Source organism: Xyrauchen texanus, chromosome 16 (assembly GCF_025860055.1).
Source record: "Xyrauchen texanus isolate HMW12.3.18 chromosome 16, RBS_HiC_50CHRs, whole genome shotgun sequence".
In the NCBI taxonomy this organism is placed as follows: Eukaryota; Metazoa; Chordata; class Actinopteri; order Cypriniformes; family Catostomidae; genus Xyrauchen; species Xyrauchen texanus.
In genome coordinates, this window is record NC_068291.1 from 27,670,484 (window position 1) to 27,689,373 (window position 18,890).

General features: G+C 39.7%; 2 protein-coding genes across 2 annotated transcripts; one reads left to right on the forward strand and one right to left on the reverse strand.

Annotated features, from left to right (window-relative positions):
• The first annotated feature begins 72 nt into the window (after positions 1-72).
• Positions 73-12,640, forward strand: LOC127656843 (peptidyl-prolyl cis-trans isomerase E). The gene is made up of 10 exons (XM_052145332.1): positions 73-154; positions 360-458; positions 596-639; positions 902-928; positions 1,445-1,526; positions 1,678-1,781; positions 11,132-11,255; positions 11,627-11,812; positions 12,052-12,194; positions 12,359-12,640. Exons 1-10 carry the CDS (start codon positions 124-126, stop codon positions 12,425-12,427), a joined length of 909 nt encoding a protein of 302 aa, XP_052001292.1. The 5' UTR covers positions 73-123; the 3' UTR covers positions 12,428-12,640.
• Positions 12,641-13,446: 806 nt separating this feature from the next.
• LOC127657231 (kelch repeat and BTB domain-containing protein 11-like) lies at positions 13,447-18,609 on the reverse strand. Its single transcript, XM_052145929.1, has 3 exons — positions 18,098-18,609; positions 17,663-17,714; positions 13,447-17,531 (listed from the first exon to the last, which is right to left on the reverse strand). The coding sequence occupies exon 3, from the start codon at positions 17,235-17,237 to the stop codon at positions 15,156-15,158; it is 2,082 nt and encodes a 693-aa protein (XP_052001889.1). The 5' UTR covers positions 17,238-17,531; positions 17,663-17,714; positions 18,098-18,609; the 3' UTR covers positions 13,447-15,155.
• Positions 18,610-18,890: the final 281 nt, after the last annotated feature.

Here is an 18,890-nt window from a genome sequence, read left to right on the forward strand (position 1 = left end):
TCTCTAGTGCAGCCTGTTGTTTGTCCTTTGCATCCGTAGAGGGCGACAGACTGCGAGTTGCTGTTAAACCCCGCCAAGCCATGGAGAAGAAAAGCGAGTAAAAGGTTAAAGTTAACAAGCAAGATGGCGTCGAATAAACGTGTTCTTTATGTTGGTATGTAAATAATCAAAAGTTATAAATCAAAATAAGCTCGCTCTGCTGTCTCTAACTGACTGTAATTTTAGTTATACGGATCCGATTGTCGGCTGCAGTTTGGGGCACATCAGGAGATAGAATTGAATTAATATTTTTTGTTCAATTCAAGTTTGAGGTGAAATATGAAAAAACTGAAATATGTAATCCAGTATTTTATTTTCAGGTGGTCTTGCGGAGGAGGTGGATGAGAAAGTGCTTCACGCTGCGTTCATTCCGTTCGGCGACATCACAGATATTCAGATTCCACTGGATTATGAGACTGGTGAAAAACACACGTTCATCACTTTATCACACACATGATTACACCACATTTGCATCACTTTAACTAATACGACATAAAACGCTTTGATCACTAAAACACACCAACAGTTGTAAGCAGAACTCTTTTTTCCACCACAGAGAAACACAGAGGGTTTGGATTCATCGAGTTTGAGCTGGCAGAAGTGAGTGCTTGCTATACTTTTAATTAAGATGGTATAATTTCTTAACTCAATTGATCGTCTTTTATTTATATATATATATTGAAACTATGAAGCACTCAAAACACAAACTTGTGTGGTATCTTATTAATTTATTCTGGCTTACTAGCCAAGACAATGTTGTTGTTTGAACAGGCAACACTGATATGTTTCTACATTTAAAGAAAAAATCCTCTTGAATTCAGCAGTGTCACTATCTCTAATTGTTGTCTGCTTTTTTCTCCAGGATGCAGCAGCGGCCATCGATAACATGGTGAGTCAGTAAACCCAATCAGAGTGTGAGTGACATTAAAGGGATTGTTCATCCAAAAATTACAATTATCTCATCATTTACGCACCCTCATGCCATATCTCAGCTCTGTAGGTAAGTACAATCAAGTGAATGGGTAAGTACAATCAAGTGAATGGTGGTCAGAACTTGACTGAAGGTCCAAAAAGCACATAAAAGCAGCATAAAAGTAGTCCATATGACTCCAGTAGTTCAATTCATATTTCTGAAGCAATATAGTAGGTGTGGGTGAGAAACAGATCAGTATTTTTTACTATCAATCTCCACTTTCACATTCTCATTTTGTTTTTGGCGATTCGCATTCTTAATACATCATCACCTTGGCAGGGAGGAGAATTTATAGTAAAAAAGGACTTGAATATTGACACACACAAAAAAATCAGATTTGAGCAGAATATCAGATTTAGGTCACATTCAACAGAATTGTGAATGTAGCCTAAGAGTCCAGCATCATGTCTGTTTTGATTTTGTGTTCTGCAGAATGAATCGGAACTGTTCGGCAGAACCGTCAGGGTGAACACTGCTAAACCCATGAGGATTAAAGAGGGCTCTTCTCGACCAGGTAAGTTTACACTTGGCAAGTCTTCTCTGCATGCAGTTTTATGGCTGTTTGGGATCTGAAAATGTGTTTCATGTTTTTTATTGATTTTGGGATCTCCATTTTGCCTGTCAATGAAACATTGCTTTATATCTGATTGCTGTTCTGCTCATAGTGTGGTCTGAAGATGACTGGCTGAAGAAGTTCTCAGGGCAGACCACAGAGGAGAATGAGGAGGTGGCATCAGCTGCAGAATCAGCCAGTACTAACACTCAGGAGGTGGGAAAATTGTAATTTTATTAGTTCTCAATGTTATACTTGGAGAAATTGCTTGGTTAAAAAAAAGCTTCTTTTGTCAAGCATCTGCTCCATAATACATATTTGATTGGGATGGGCGATACCACTTATTTTCATTTCGATACTGTGTATTTCTTGGTATAAAATGGGTAATTTAAAATATAATTTTAGTCATAATTCAAGCCATTATTATTATATATATTTTTGATCCTTAACAGAAAATTATTAGGCTTCTGGTTTTATTTACCCTTTCAAAAATTCACCATGGTTTCTCTACAGTAACTACAGTTTAAACATGGGATTTAGTTAAACATAGTTACCACACAATTAACCGTGGTTGCTACTACAATATTACTATAGTAAAACCAGTTAACTATTTTTTTTTAATTACTTATTAACGACAATTACACACAATTATAAGAAATGTCACCTTTAGATATGTTGTTGTTTTAGTGTAAATTTACTCAAGAAGCTGTGGTGTAGAAGTGTCTGCAGAGGTGGGCATACTGTGAATTTATGAAAGACCCCCCCCCATAAATAATAAAAAAAAAAAAACACATGCACCCGATCTCTAAAATGTATTTACATTTATATACTGTACATATGTTTTTCATAATAAAAAAAAAAAGTAAATATAGTCCCACATAAACATACAAAATGGTGATCAGGACAAGTTTCTTGCTGGCATGGTGTACAATACACCGCTAAGAACCATGGGTATGATAACTTGATGTTGAATATGTATTTAAATAGGTCTAATTAATGTTCCGTTTATTAGGCTACAATGAAAATTGTTAATACTTTATTATTACTCTAATAAACTAATTCATAATGCGCAATAAACTGTTAAGCATTTTAGTTAATATGAGTGTAGTAATGTTCACTTTAACCTGTTATCTTGTATTACCATATATAGCCTACATAAATTAATGGATATTTTTTTGCCTATTATTATGTGCTTTTCTGTGTATAGTGAAATTGTTTTCACTATAAAAAAATATAAATTGAAATGATTTGATATCATGAGAACAAAACACCACCGACTGCATTAAAAGGCAAAAAAAGAAGAGCATCAAAAACTAGCAGGGGTGCAATAACATGCAGTATTTTCACAAAGTTTAATTGCATAAGTTACATTTAAATGTGTAAACATATTTACGTTTAGCAGGGAGGTACATTTACACTGCAAATTATGGTTACTCCAGGTATACTTCTGCATCAGACACTGGAAATATCCCACCCATTATATATGTGTGGGTATGCGTATATATATGTATGTGTGTATGTGAAATGCCAGAATAATAGTAGAGAGAATTATTTATTTCAGCTTTTATAGTGGGTCAGAAGTTTACATACACTTTGTTCGTATTTGTAGCATTGCCTTTAAATTGTTTAACTCGGTCAAATGTTTTGGGTAGCCTTCCACAAGCTTCTCACAATAAGTTGCTGGACGTTTGGCCCATTCCTCCAGACAGAACTGGTGTAACTGAGTCAGGCTTGTAGGCCTCCTTGCTCACACACACTTTTTCAGTTCTACCCACAAATTGTTTATTGGATTGAGGTCAGGGCTTTGTGATGGCCACTCCAATACCTTAACTTTGTTGTCCTTAAGCCATTTTGCCACAACTTTGGAGGTTCGTCCATTTGGAAGACCCATTTGCGACTGAGCTTTAACTTCCTGGCAGTCTTGAGATTTTCATTCAATATATCCACATAAATTTCATTCCTCATGATGCCATCTATTTTGTGTAGTGCAACAGTCCCTCCTGCCGAAAAGCACCCCCACAACATGGTATTCTTCAGCTTGCAAGTCTCACCCTTTTTCCTCCAAACATAACGATGGTCATTATGGGCAAACAATTACATTTGTTTCTTTGGACCAGAAGACATTTCTCCAAAAACTAAAATCTTTGTCCCCATGTGCACTTGCAAAAGGTAGTCTGGCATTTTTATGGCAGTTTTGGAGCAGTGGATTCTTCCTTGCTGAGGAGCGTTTCAGGTTATGTTGATATAGGACTCGTCTTACTGTGGATATAGATACTTGTCTACCCGTTTCCTCCAGCATCTTCACAAGGTCCTTTGCTGTTGTTCTGGGATTGATTTGCACTTTTTGCACCAAACTACGTTCATCTCTAGGAGGCTGAATGTGTCTCCTTCCTGAGCAGTATGATGGCTGCGTGGTCCCACGGTGCATGTAGTTGTGTTCTATTGTTTGTACAGATGAACGTGGTACCTTTTAGGTGTTTGGAAATTGCTCCCAAGGATGAACCAGACTTGTGGAGGTCCACAATTTTTTTTTCTGTGGTCTTGGCTGATTTCTTCTTATTTTCCCATTATGTCGAGCAAAGAGGCACCTAGTTTGAAGGTATGCCTTAAAATACACCCACAGGTACACCTCCAATTCAGTTAAACCTCCTATCAGAAGCTGATTGGCTAATTGTCTAAATGCTTGCAATTTATTTATTTTTTTTCCAAGCTGTGTAAACTTCTAACCCACTGGAATTGTGATTTACTCAATTAAAAGTGAAACAATCTGTCTGTAAATTCTTTTTTGAAAAATTACTTGTCATGCACAAAGTAGATGTCCTAAACAACTTGCCAAAACTGTAGTTGGTTAAAAAAATTTGTTTTATATACTTCAACCTAAGTGTATGTAAACTTCTGACTTCAGCTGTATAATATACAGTGCCTTGCAGAAGTATTCGGACCCCTGACCAATTATCTCATATTACTGAATTACAAATGGTGCAATGAAATTTCATTCTGTTTGATATTTCATTTTTAAAACACTGGAACTCAAAATCAGTTATTGTTAAGTGACATTGGTTTTATGTTGGGAAATATATATATATATATATATATATATATATATAAAAAATACAAAACTGAAATATCTTGCTTGCAGAAGTATTCAACCCCTGTGCTGTGGAAGCTGCCAGGAAATTACCCTTACAAATACACAGTCACTTTACCATTGGCATCCACCTGTGAATCATTACAGTTGCAATCACATTTTCTGGATAAAAAAAAACCCATTGTTGAAGGATAATTTGTCAGGCTGTGAATCTAAGGGAAAAATGAAGACCAAAGTGCATTTCACAGAAATTAGAGATAAAGTAATAAAAATGTATAGATTGGGGAAAGGGTACAAAAATATCTAAATGTTTGGACATCCCAGTGATCACAATTGGATCAATAACCAAGAAGTGGAAGCTGCACATAACCACCCAGGCACTGCCAAGAAAAGGCTGTCCCTCAAAACTCAGCGCTCTCTAACAAAAAGGAGACTTGTGAGAGAAGCCACAGAGAGGCCAAAAATCACTTCGATGGAGCTACAGAGTTCAGTAGCTGGGAGTGGAGTAATGGTGCACCAGTCAACCATATCAAGAGCACTGCATAACGCTGGCCTGTATGGGAGGGTTTCATGAAAGTAGCCAATCCTCAAAAAGTACCATCTGAAAGCACCTCTGGAGTTTTGAAGTATGGTGGTGGCAGCATCATGCTGTGGGGAAAAACCTGCTTCAGTCTGCTAAAAACCGAAGCTTGGGAGGAAATTCACCTTTCAGCAGGAGAGTAATCCCAAGCACAATGCCAAAGCAACATTGGAGTGACTCCAGAACAAAAAGATAAACATCCAACAGTGGCCCAGTCAAAATCCTGATCCCAGTCCTATTGAGAATCTGTGGCACTATTTGAAAATTGTCACTGTGTGCAAAGCTGGTACAGATGTACCCCAAAAGACTTAAGGCAGTTATTGAAGCAAAAGGTGGCTCGAACAAATATTAATGTGTGGGGGTTGAATACTTATAGAAGCAAGATCTTTCAGTTTCTCATTTTTCATAAAAATATTTCCCAACAAAAAAACAATGTCACCTTACAATAATTGATTGAATTGAATAGTTGAGTTTCAGTGTTTTAATTTAGCAATATCACATGAGCAAGAGTTTTCAACAGTTCAATGAACAAGTACATTTTTAAAAATGAGAAAAAACTGAGTACGGTCATAAAAACGTAATTTGTATATGGAACCAGAGTTTCCGCTAGAAAAAAATGGTGAGGTTTCGTTTTACGGACATTTTGATGATATGCCGGTCAAATATTTCGCCTCTTAATTAGTCAAGTTGAGGAAAACTGGAGGCAGTCTATGTAACTTAAAAAATGACATAATCAGGCCGTATAGAATGCAACATATTATTATTAGCTTAACTTTCAAATAGACGAAAAAAAAACATGAACGTCCGATCATCTGTTTTTTACTGTGGTTTCACACACATTCACTTTTTGAAACATTGAGGCACGGATGTACCTAATACAAATAAATAAAACATCTCCAGTTAACTAGCAGATCATTCATTTAGTCCGTTATTAAATAAGATATCTAGCGCTAAAATCTGTTGTTTTTGAAATCAAGCTGAGCGCTCGTGTCCGCTGCTATCAGTTGCATGGACGACGCGCTGCGCGAGTTGCGCAATCTTCACTAGGACGCGCGTTTCAATCTATCGCCGTTGCGGAGACTCTCTATTAATTCCGGTGAAATCACAAAATAAAATGCACACAAACGTGTCCCTGCTTGATATAGACTGTAACCATGCACTGATGAATATGAGGTGCCCCTAGGGACATTATTCAGAATTACCATGCACATACACATATGAAACTAAATTCATTCACATACTATACTGAAATGCTCACACACACACAAGTGAAAAGCTCTCACACACCCAACTGAAACGCGCTCACACACACAACTGAAATTATTACGCTCACACACACAAGTGAAAAGCTCTCACACACGCAACTGAAACGCTCTCACACACACAACTGAAATTATTACGCTCTCACACACACAAGTGAAAAGCTCTCACACGCAACTGAAACGCTCTCACACACACAACTGAAACGCTCTCACACACACACACAACTGAAACGCTCTCACACACACAACTGAAAAGCTCTCACACACGCAACTGAAACGCTCTCACACACACAACTGAAACGCTCTCACACACACAACTGAAACGCTCACACACACAACTGAAACGCTCTCACACACACACACACAACTGAAACGCTCTCACACACACAACTGAAACGCTCTCACACACACAACTGAAACGCTCTCACACACACTGAACGCCACACACACAACTGAAACGCTCTACACACACACACACAACTGAAATGCTCTCACACACACAACTGAAACGCCTCACACACAACTGAAACGCTCACACACACACAACTGAAATGCGCTCACACACACAACTGAAACGCTCTCACACACACAACTGAAATGCGCTCACACACACAACTGAAATGCGCTCACACACAACTGAAATGCGCTCACACACACACAAGTGAAATGCTCTCATACATACAACTAAAATGATTACACTCTCACACACACAGCTGAAAAGCATTTCAGTATGTTGTATGAAAGCATTTCAGTATGTTGTATGCAAGCATTTCAGTTGTGTGTGTGAGAGCATTTCAGTTGTGTGTGTGAGAGCATTTCAGTGGAAACGGAAGCACATTTCAGTTGAAACGGAAGGTGGTTAAAGTACCCACTCCACTCCAGTTGGTGGCAGTAGTGTATGGCGTTTAATTTTGGACAAAACAGCGCAAGCGCAAACACACAGCCGCAAGTGAATTTCAACAGTGTGAGCACCATGACACAGCTCGCGACGTAAAATTTAAACATGCAGAACTTGCAAATCACAAACTCGAGCACAAAAATATGATTGTGCACACAAATTAACAAGTCCCACACACGCGAGAGTTTTTTCTGCACGCGCGCAGAACTGTACACACGCTGCGAGTTCTTTTCTGCACACGCACGAGTTCCATACAATGGGAAGCCAAACAAAGCAAAAGTGGGACGAGACAGCGGGGTTTACAGAGCTCGCACCGCGCTGACATGTCATCTGCGCGGTTCAATGGTCCGAGCCGCGGCCAGTTCGATCAGCGCAGCGCGGACGTGTTTCCTAGCGACACCCAATGGGCAGCGCGCGCGAACAATCCTCAACAGCGCTGCGCTGACCAATTTAAACAGCGCAGTGCAAACCATACATGCAAATTAATGTACAATAAAGAAACCCCTCCTTCCTTACCAAAAATTGGTTCTCTGCTGAAATTTAGCAGTTTTTCCCTACAGAAGACAAAGAAGAAGAAAGACAACATGAAAATGCATACATTTCTTATGTTTATTATCTTTAATAGTGTTAGTAAAGAGTAGTGTTGTAGCGTCGATACCCTACTTTGAAGAACTGCACATATGTATAGAGGCTACGGAAAGAGCTGTACAAAGCAGAAACTTCAATGACTTTCAATATCGTGAGTCGCCTTGAGGAGCACGCCAACCTTCTGCTAAGGTCATTCTAAAACATTAGATATATATATCACAACACTACTCTTTACTAACACTATTAAAGATAATAAACATAAGAAATGTATGCATTTTCATGTTGTCTTTCTTCTTCTTTGTCTTCTGTAGGGAAAAACTGCTAAATTTCAGCAGAGAACCAATTTTTGGTAAGGAAGGAGGGGTTTCTTTATTGTACATTAATTTGCATGTATGGTTTGCGCTGCGCTGTTTAAATTGGTCAGCGCAGCGCTGTTGAGGATTGTTCGCGCCGCTGCCCATTGGGTGTCGCTAGGAAACACGTCCGCGCTGCGCTGATCTAACTGGCCGCGCGGCTCGGACCATTGAACCGCGCGAGATGACATGTCAGCGCTGTGCGAGCTCTGTAAACCCCCGCTGTCTCGGCCCCACTTTTGCTTTGTTTGGCTTCCCATTGTATGGAACTCGTGGCGTGTGCAGAAAAGAACTCGCGCGTGTGTACAGTTCTGCGCGCGTGCAGAAAAAACTCTCGCGTGTGTGGGACTTGTTAATTTGTGTGCACAATCATATTTTTGTGCTCGAGTTTGTGATTTGCAAGTTCTGCATGTTTAAATTTTACGTGCGAGCTGTGTCATGGTGCTCACACTGTTGAAATTCACTTGCGCGCTGTGTTTTTGCGCTTGCGCTGTTTTGTCCAAAATTAAACGCCATACACTACTGCCACCAACTGGAGTGGAGTGGGTACTTTAACCACCTTCCGCTTCAACTGAAATGTAGCTTCACGCTTCACTACACACTGAAATGCTCTCACACACACAACTGAAATGCTCTCACACACACAACTGAAATGCTCTCACACACACAACTGAAATGCTCTCACACACACAACTGAAATGCTTGCATACAACATACTGAAATGCTTGCATACAACATACTGAAATGCTTTTCAGCTGTGTGTGTGAGAGTGTAATCATTTTAGTTGTATGTATGAGAGCATTTCACTTGTGCGTGTGAGAGCGCGTTTCAGTTAGCGTGTGAGCGCATTTCACTTGTGTGTGTGAGAGCGCGCTTCAGTTGCGTGTGTGAGCGCGATTTCACTTGTGTGTGTGAGAGCGCGCTTCACTTGTGTGTGTGAGCTGATTTCAGTTGTGTGTGTGAGAGCGTGTTTCAGTTGTGTGTGTGAGCGCATTTCAGTTGTGTGTGTGAGAGCTGCTTCAGTTGTGTGTGTGAGCGCATTTCAGTTGTGTGTGTGAGCGCATTTCAGTTGTGTGTGTGAGCGCATTTCAGTTGTGTGTGTGAGAGCGTTTCAGTTGTGTGTGTGAGAGCTGCTTCAGTTGTGTGTGTGAGCGCATTTCAGTTGTGTGTGTGAGCGCGTTTCACTTGTGTGTGTGAGAGCTGCTTTCAGTTGTGTGTGTGAGCGCATTTCAGTTGTGTGTGTGAGAGCTGCTTCACTTGTGTGTGTGAGAGCCGCTTCAGTTGTGTGTGTGTGAGAGCGCTTCAGTTGTGTGTGTGTGTGAGAGCGCTTCAGTTGTGTGTGTGAGAGCGCTTCAGTTGCGTGTGTGAGAGCTTTTCACTTGTGTGTGTGAGAGCGTAATAATTTCAGTTGTGTGTGTGAGAGCGCTTCAGTTAGCGTGTGTGAGAGCTTTTCACTTGTGTGTGTGAGCGTAATAATTTCAGTTGTGTGTGTGAGAGCTGTTTCACTTGTGTGTGTGAGAGCATTTCAGTTGTGTGTGTGAGAGCGTTTCAGTTGTGTGTGTGTGAGAGCTTCAGTTGTGTGTGTGAGCTGCTTCAGTTGGGTGTGTGAGAGCTTTTCACTTGTGTGTGTGTGAGCATTTCAGTATAGTATGTGAATGAATTTAGTTTCATATGTGTATGTGCATGGTAATTCTGAATAATGTCCCTAGGGGCACCTCATAGATGAACATAGGCTATTCAGTTTTGATGATAGAGAAAAAAAACTGCACGAATGCGCGGATTAGAAGCACTGATCTATCTATAATGAGATGTTCCTGATTCACCATCATCTGGCCTCTGAAAAAAGCTTTTAAAGCTAGTCTGCCTGGGCCTGGCCATATTTGAAACGTCTCACTCAATCGTTCGTTGTTTAGGTCTATATTGCAGCAGTTTTAGGCGTGCGCTTTATTTGAAATGCAGCATGTCATGTTGTTTCATAACTTTCAAACGATAGAGCCTGTTCCTTATAACATAGCAAGAGATCGGTGTATTTTTGCTTTATACATTTTAGGCTTATTCTCAAATTCAGATTGTGTTAGGGGGATGGGATTATTAGGCAATTTTAATCGGACAATTTGACCGGAGAGATTTAATTTTGTCGGACATTTAATTTTTTTACCGGCCAATGTCCGGTAATTACCGAACAACGGAAACCCTGTATGGAACTACTTTCTTACCTGACGGATCAGAATCTTCCGTTGCTGGTTCAAACCAAATGGCATGAGACCATCAGTGCTCATGGAACCTGTCGTCCAATCAGATTCGAGGACTGTAACTAACTGTTGTAATATAATACATTATCAATCAGAATGAAATTTCTATGTACCATTTGTAATTCGGTACACTGCTGTCCAGAAGCCGATTCTCTGATTTTCTGTCATTTATCTCTACAAGGCACTGATCCCTCTTGTTTGAACGAGCCTTGTGATGGCACAGACGCTTGTCTGCTTTTCTTTCAGCGTGCATGTTAAAATGAGCGGATGAAGAAATAGTTCCCTTCCTGCAGAAGTATTTGCTAATATAGCCTAATCCTTTTTATTTCACTTTGAAGCTTATGAATATTGTTCATGTTTACCAAATAATATTATCCCTAGTTAAACACATTTAAAAACATTTAGTATCAATATTTTTTATTCAATATCAGTGTTGGTATTATCAATACTTTAGGATCGATCCTCCCATCCATAATATTTTAAATGAGATTTATCATTGATGCTCTCTGAATGGCATTGCTCCTTTACTGTTTGTGTATGAACAGGGAGAACCGCCGGAAAAGAAAGGTAGAACTAACCCTCAGGTCTACATGGACATCAAGATCGGCAACAAACCTGCAGGCAGATTGTGCTTCCTTCTGCGAGCGGATGTTGTGCCCATGACCGCAGGTAAGATTCAATAAATCATCTAAAGAAACACACACACACACTGGGCCTCATTCATGAAACTTTCGTAAATATGATTAAATTCGGAGTAATTTGAGTGTAAATTGACCACATAGCACTGGATTTACAAAATTTAGTTTTGCCTGTAAAAACACAACACGTTCGGATATCTTGCACACAATTTACACGTGGTCGGGACCGGTTGTAAATTTCATTCATACCAACAAACGTTTTGAAAATACGAAAACTTTTATGAATCCGAGAGTTCTGCTTGTTTCTTGAATGAGGCCCACTGTGTGCAACATGTAGGTTTTGGAGAATGCTTATGAGCAGTTTGCATTGCAAATTGGGATTTTTTTTTTTTTCTCCTGTAGAAAATTTCCGTTGTCTGTGTACACACGAGAAGGGCTTTGGATTCAAAGGCAGCAGCTTCCACAGAATCATTCCTCAGTTTATGTGTCAGGGTGGAGATTTTACCAACCACAACGGCACTGGAGGCAAATCTATCTATGGTCGCAAGTTTGATGATGAGAACTTCGTCCTCAAACATACCGCACCAGGTGAGCAATGCCTTGAGTTTGGAGCATGTTGTCTATCCTTGCTCTGTCAGATTATTTTTGAGTGCATTAGGCTTTTGGGGAACAAAGTCTACTAAGTGAGCCGCTGTGTATTTCTTGTTGATTTTTTTTTTTTTTTAAGAAGAGTAATCCAATCTGCTTTGTGAGCGTGCAGTGGTTGGCTATCGATGACAAAACTCTTAGTTATTACAAACACTTTTTCTGTGCATGCTTGTCTGTAGGTCAGCTGTCGATGGCAAACTCAGGTGCTGATACTAATGGCTCTCAGTTCTTTATCACTGTTGATAAAACTGATTGGTTGGATGGCAAACATGTGGTATTTGGAGAGCTCATAGAGGGCATGGATGTACTACGAGCCATGGAGGTTAGTGGCTGACAGAGTGACACTTCATATTATATACTTTTTTTTTTTTCAGACAAATTTGAAAATACTTCACACTTAAAATATCAATTTAGGTTTTCTGGATTATTTGTTTTGTTCTGACTTCTAATTATCTATAGTGTTTTTTTTTTTTTTTTTTTTTACAGGCTCAGGGATCAAAAGATGGCAAGACCAAACAAAAAGTCATCATTTCCAACTGTGGAGAGTATGTGTGAGATTCATTCTGTGTGTGTTTGTGAGAGCGTGTGAGAAGGAAAGCTGTTAGCATGTTTGTTTTTTTTTTTGTAGTTAAAATTGTAAATATTCAAATAAAACTTTTATAATCAACTTTCTTTGTTTTTCTATAAAATAGTGGCCTTTATGTTAGTATGTAATTTGAAGTCTGGTGGAATGTTTGGTTATGAAATATCACATTTAAAGGTGAAAGGTTTGCGATTTGCATTTTTGTTGTTGTTAAAATACTCCTTTCCCAGTTATACTATGTGCAACGTCAACTATACATAAACCATTGTAAGTTGATCAAAACATCAATCTGTCTGTTTGAGCAGCCTGACATGGCTTGGAATGTTGGGTTGAAGTTACCCGTTTTTCGGAACAATAGAAGCTGGGGAGAGTGTTTGGAGAAACGTATCTGGCAACATTACTTTTTCTTATTCCATTTGGTAAACCCAGAGGTTCAGAAATGGCACATTATACCCTTTCATCACAGTAGAAAGCTATTTTTGTTGGCACAACAATAATGCCATGATTACTATTTTTATTCCCAAGTCTTCTAGACTAATTTATGTTTGATTCTGATCAGAAAATAATGTGCTAGGTGGTTGCGTTTATTAAAATAATCCCCTGATTCAGAGTGCATTACTTACTCAACCAAGTAGATGGCATAACCGCTCCAGGAAACCTTTTGAAGCCAATGTCACACCCTACAGTGCAAATATTCAGAGGATGGGTTCTGAATGAAGAGCAATGTTTACAGGCAAGAGCAGACCTGTCTATGAAACAATACTTATTGCATATCTGGTCTTGTAAAATTGTGGGTTCAATCCCAGTTATGAGTAATTTAGGACACAGATCCCTCTGTTGATCTATATCCATCTGCATTATGCCATTAAGGCACTTAATCTGTCACTTTGGATGAAAATTAGAGCTTTCTCAGATTCATTTAGATTTTTTTTTAAAGGATGGCAATCAAGTATGAATAGGATGAAACCTCAAATGAGAAGAAACTGCAAAATAACTTAAATGACCAAAGAAACTCAAAAACTTTTATTGTTAACAGAAACATTAGTTTGTTCGATGTTAAACTGACATAGAGCCACATAAAATGTAAAGCCATCAAGCCATTTGTTTCAATAGCAGATTAGCCTTATACACATCAGCAACCAAATACAGTAAGCAATGCCCCACCCACACATCCATATGATCAGTCATAGACACTTTGGTTGCCATGTCAGCAGCATCCTAATCTCTTGTGAAAGAAATGGGAACCTCTTGGTATGAGGCAATCAGGCACAACTTTTAAAAAAAACTTAAGTTCCCATATAGATACTGTAGAGAAAGGGAACCAATACAAATTTCAAATTAATCTGTGACCTCAGAGATGTTTACTGGAATGGTGTCTTATGTGATTTTCAGCATTGTTTAAAGTGAATAAAGCACAGCATCAGAGATAAAGTCAGTAAAGCATTCATGCTCATATTAAAATCCCCCTCTTCAACATTTCAACAGAATTACATCAAATTGAAGTTTTATAGAATCCACTTCAAATTATCATGACTTAATCTCAAATACTCCAGAAACGTCTGTTCAGAAATGTCTGGGGGAAACTGAAACGTGAACTAAATTTTATCTCTGTAAAATACTCCCAAGTCAACACAAAACACCACATCCAAGTTATAAAGCTGCAATAATATTATGATGCCTTATTACATGCTATGGACACAATATGAATGAATGTGATAATACATAGTTTTTCTTAAATGTTTTCTTGAAATGTCTCAACCATGAGAGCAAGTATTTCTCAGGGATGTTTTTTCACTCGCTGTATTGTACGTGTAGTCTTTAATTGCAGGCTTGACAGTATGTTCAGAAATCCTAAGACATATTGATGATTGACATATTGCCTTCAAATGATGTATTGCTTGTGAGAATGTGCCCACAATATCAGACATTTTGGCAATGATTCAGAGATGAATTCAAAGGATCAGACCCTCCTGGACACTCCCTAATAAAAGTGCTAACAAAATCTTATCCCAAAGGGTCGCCGAGGTAAACTACTGAGTGTGCTGTGTACTATACTCTTCACATAATTCCTCTCCCATACACACCTGGTGATCCAGTAATATTTGAGTAGCTGGAAACAGCAGCAGGTACTAAAGTCAAGTGCTTTGTGCTCTTAATGTTTCCCTAATGTCAGCTAAAGTAATGTCTTTATCTGCTTTATGCCATTTTTTTTGTTTATTGGCCCCTTCTCTTGTAGGCTTATAAATATGGCTCAAAAATGTATAATTTCTATTATTTTAATCAAAATCTGTATGCATAGAATCTGTTGCTAGGAAACAGGGTCACATTATTTCATCATGTGCTTCAGTTGTTCATTTGCGAATGGATATTCTTTTTTGCTAATTTCAACGGCAAAGTCCAACCACAAGTACTATCAGATAAAAAAAGTGCACAAAGCAAACCAAGAGACTGCACAAATGAGCTATATGCTGTCTATTCATTTCTTCATGTCCCTAAAGGGAAAGTGGGGTTGGATATTAAGGCGCACCACATAAAATCTTTTTCTAACCATGCAAAGAAAACACATTCCATTTTTAAGCACTATGTGCAGGCGCCTTGAACATTTTGGGAAAGCTAAAATGTATATAAATTGATCAGGCATTCTCTTTCACCAGGTCTGGAGTGACTCTGAAGAGTCATCCAAAGGATAAAATTACCAACTCACACAATTCTTCCACCTCTCTCAGGCAAGCTGAGAATGAATGGGAATAAGATCCCTTTAGCCTCCACAGGTGCTTTCAGAGTCTCTTCTTTGAATCGACCTCCATCCTCCTCCACTATGAATTGAAGTGTCTGAGATTTATTCACACAGAAAATGCAGTTATCGATGACGGCACATCGAAACGGTAGTGTGCAACCCTGCTGTTGGGAGGCACAATCATGCCACATCTTTACAATGGTGTTGTATTTAAAGACGCTGATTCCCTGTTCACGGTTAACGTCAAACCGATAGATAAAGCTCTTAAGAGCCACCATGTCAGTGGATTTTTTCCTACTGTTGTTGTAAGGACACTCCTGCCATTCATCTCTCTTGGGGTCATATTTCAGCAGCCGATAAAACAGAGACCCTCCCGAGACATACAGTTCTCCGTTACAGGTGGTGGCTTCATGAGCCACTGCAAACGCTCCTTTAGGTAGAGGAGCCACTGCAGTCCAGCGGTCCATGCGAGGATCATACTTCTCAACCGTGAACAGACATTCACCACCAATGGCATAAAGGTATCCGTCCATGGAGACGAGTTTGAGTTGCGATCTTGCTTGGTTCATGGGTCGGACCTCACTCCAGCGATCCGTGATTGGATTGTAGCAGAAAACTTTGTCTAAGACTTTGCTTTTCTCTCCAACCCCTCTGATCCCACCAGCCACAAACAAGTAGTTGTACATTGTACAGATACCACAGCCCTTGGTGTTGATGTCATCGGGCATGATGGTCAGGGTGTGCCAGTCCTTACTACTCTTGTTGTAGTAATAGATCATGTGATTGTCCTCAAAGGATGTGATGGAGAGGGGGCTCTGGGGACGGCTGCTGTTTCTGCTGGGTGGTCGACTTCCCACTCGCTCAAAAACATCATTCATTTCTGCCACCATCAGACATTTGCGGCTCTCCATCCGTTTGCGCAGGATCAAATCTCTCTCTGAGCCTGTAAGACGCCCGTAAACTGCCGGGTCTTTCAGAACCTGGAGGAAGTTGTCGCTCATGAATCGATAAGCTATTTCTTTAAGTTCATTTAATCGTTGCTTTTTGGCAATCGTTAGAATTTCATAGCAGTTTTCTGGAGTGACCTGTGTGGATATGGTGTCGATAGCAGCCTGTACCGCACAGGGCATTTGCAGAATCTTTGCCCCTGTGATGACATCCACAACATTGTCTTTGGCTACATTCATCTGAGAGGAGTAAACATAGTCTACAAGCACAGATAAGGTCTTGTAGCTCATTCCTTTTACCTTTAGTATGTCTCGAGAAAGCCTGGCTTTAAAATAATCACTTTTCTCAGCTAATACTGACTTGTGTGCTTGAATTTTCTGTCCACCCACTTCTATGACTAAATCCGGCTCTTTTTTCACAGAGAGAGCCTCCCTTACAACAGATCCACTGTGCTTTAGCCCTTGGCTTGATTCCAACCCAGTCTGTCCATGCAATGTTCTGTAGTGAGTTTGATCAGCTCCTTTAGAGGAACTTATAAAGTAACCTAGCGTTTGCTCAAGTGACCTGGTTTCCTGGGAGCCTGAAAAGGAATGATTTCTGTCCTCTAACATGGGGGAGACATTTTTTATGTCAAAATGGCTCTGAACAACCTCACCTTCTCTGAGAACATTGGATGATTTGTTGATTTCCTCCTTGTTCTCCGGTATAAACAGACCGCAAGCTACCTTTGTTCCATTTGTTTCTTCCTTAATATTCCCTTGACCTGAAGTTTCACTCACACTGATGTCCAAATTTTGTGCTCTAGATGAGTCCAGGGGCTGAATATGCTCCTGAAATCCACTGTCACTAGAGACAGCATCTTGTGTGTATTCTGCACCTGTTACAGCACCACAGTGTCCCAAATTTCTGCTGTCAACCAGACCTCCCGTTTCTGACGTATCCCAAGGACCCTGGAGATCCTGCAGCATTTCCATACTGGGGACATTATTGTTCCCTTCAATAGGGATAGATGGTTCTGGAGAGTCTGGGTTTGCAGCATGAAATATAACATCTGCTTGTACTGTGAACATATTTCTGTCTTGCAGAGAGTTGTTCATTGTATGTCGCTCAGTGCTTCCAGAAATGTAATTTGTCAGAAACTTTCCTTCTTTGCTGACAGTAGTGCTTAAGGAATCACACTGAGCCCCAGGAATGACTGACAGATGTTAATTATTGGGTAAGTGCTCTTTCAAAGCCAGCATTGCTTGAAATGTCCCAGCACAAGATTGAGATTTTGTGTTTATATATTCTCGGTTCCATCAGGCTACAATTCATCCATGTAAGCAAGAAAGAAACTATTTGATGTCAAGAGAGATGTCCTGTTTGCTCTGTGTTCTCAGCCTTGGGTCCACCTTACATCATAGGAGATGAAAAAGAATACAAAGTTATTATTTAATAGACATATTATTCTTTATATTGCTCCAATATACGATTTTATACGCCAGACAATTAGAATGATGTTGAAAATAAAAATAAAACGTACCTCTGTCTAACAGGTGATCAACTGATGTTATATCCACTAACATAGAGTGACGCTTTAAAAAAAGAAGCAACTTTGGACAATTAGGAAACATACATCGTGTACATGGCAGAATGACTTGCTGTGCAGATAACCCTAAAAACCCCCCACAAAATTCTTTATTAAAAAGCTAATGAGCATGCGCAGTACTCGCAAACAAAGTGACAGCTTAACGGATTAAATCTTAATGAGAGCGAGATATTTTCTCGTACCAACCGTTAATGTGCTCTCATTACTAAGTAAAGACTGTTTAATGTCTTTGATAAACAAATGTAAAGCAGACAGAAGACAAATAGATTACGCTTTAGGCGGAAGAAAGATTAATTTATCTTTGAAATTATATTATTGAATATACTATTCTATATTGTACATTAATCAACACATTGCAAAAGTACTTACGCGTTGAACGGCCGAATTTCCGTTCGCCTGCAGTTTCACACAAAGCGCCCTTATGTAAGCGGAGATCTATACACCGCGCTGCAGGGAGTCTTACATGTTAGAGGTTCGTTTGAGTTTTTCCAAATTCCCATGAAAATGACCATCTGTATAATCCACCCCATATTTTACAATAAAATAGCAGTTCAGTGAGAACTTCTCTTTCTCCTTCTCTTCATCATCGATCAACTGTATGCGCCTGAAAGCCTCGACAGGAGAATCGCCGTCCACACATATTCATTATCGCAACACAGCACAAGAAACCTTCTCTTCTGACGAATATATTTCAGAAAACCGACCCCCTGTTTCTGATGGAAAACGCCTCTCTGCGTCGGACTGGTTTGCAGTATTTTGATTTTATTGTAAGCTGGTGTGGTTATTGATAAAAACCACACCCCCGTTTGTGTTCACGCTCCCCACATCAAAGGTGCTGCTGCTCAAACCCGCGGTAAGCGCGCGACGCTCCTGCAGACAAGACGCGCAGCGCGCTTGCGCGCTGCCAAATAAGAATATTGTGCAACGGTCAACGGGGATCTCCGAGCAGCATTTGCAACATTTGTCATAGGATTACGAAATATTGTGCTAAAGCCATTTCGGGGTTTCGTTAAAGAGATAGTTCAGTCAAAATCTGAAAATGCTCTCATCATTTAGCCTACTCACCCTCATGCCATCTTTATTCTGCAGAACACAAAGAAAGATTTTTAGAAGAATATATCTGCTGTGTTAGTCCTTACAATTTAAGTGAATGGTGACCAGA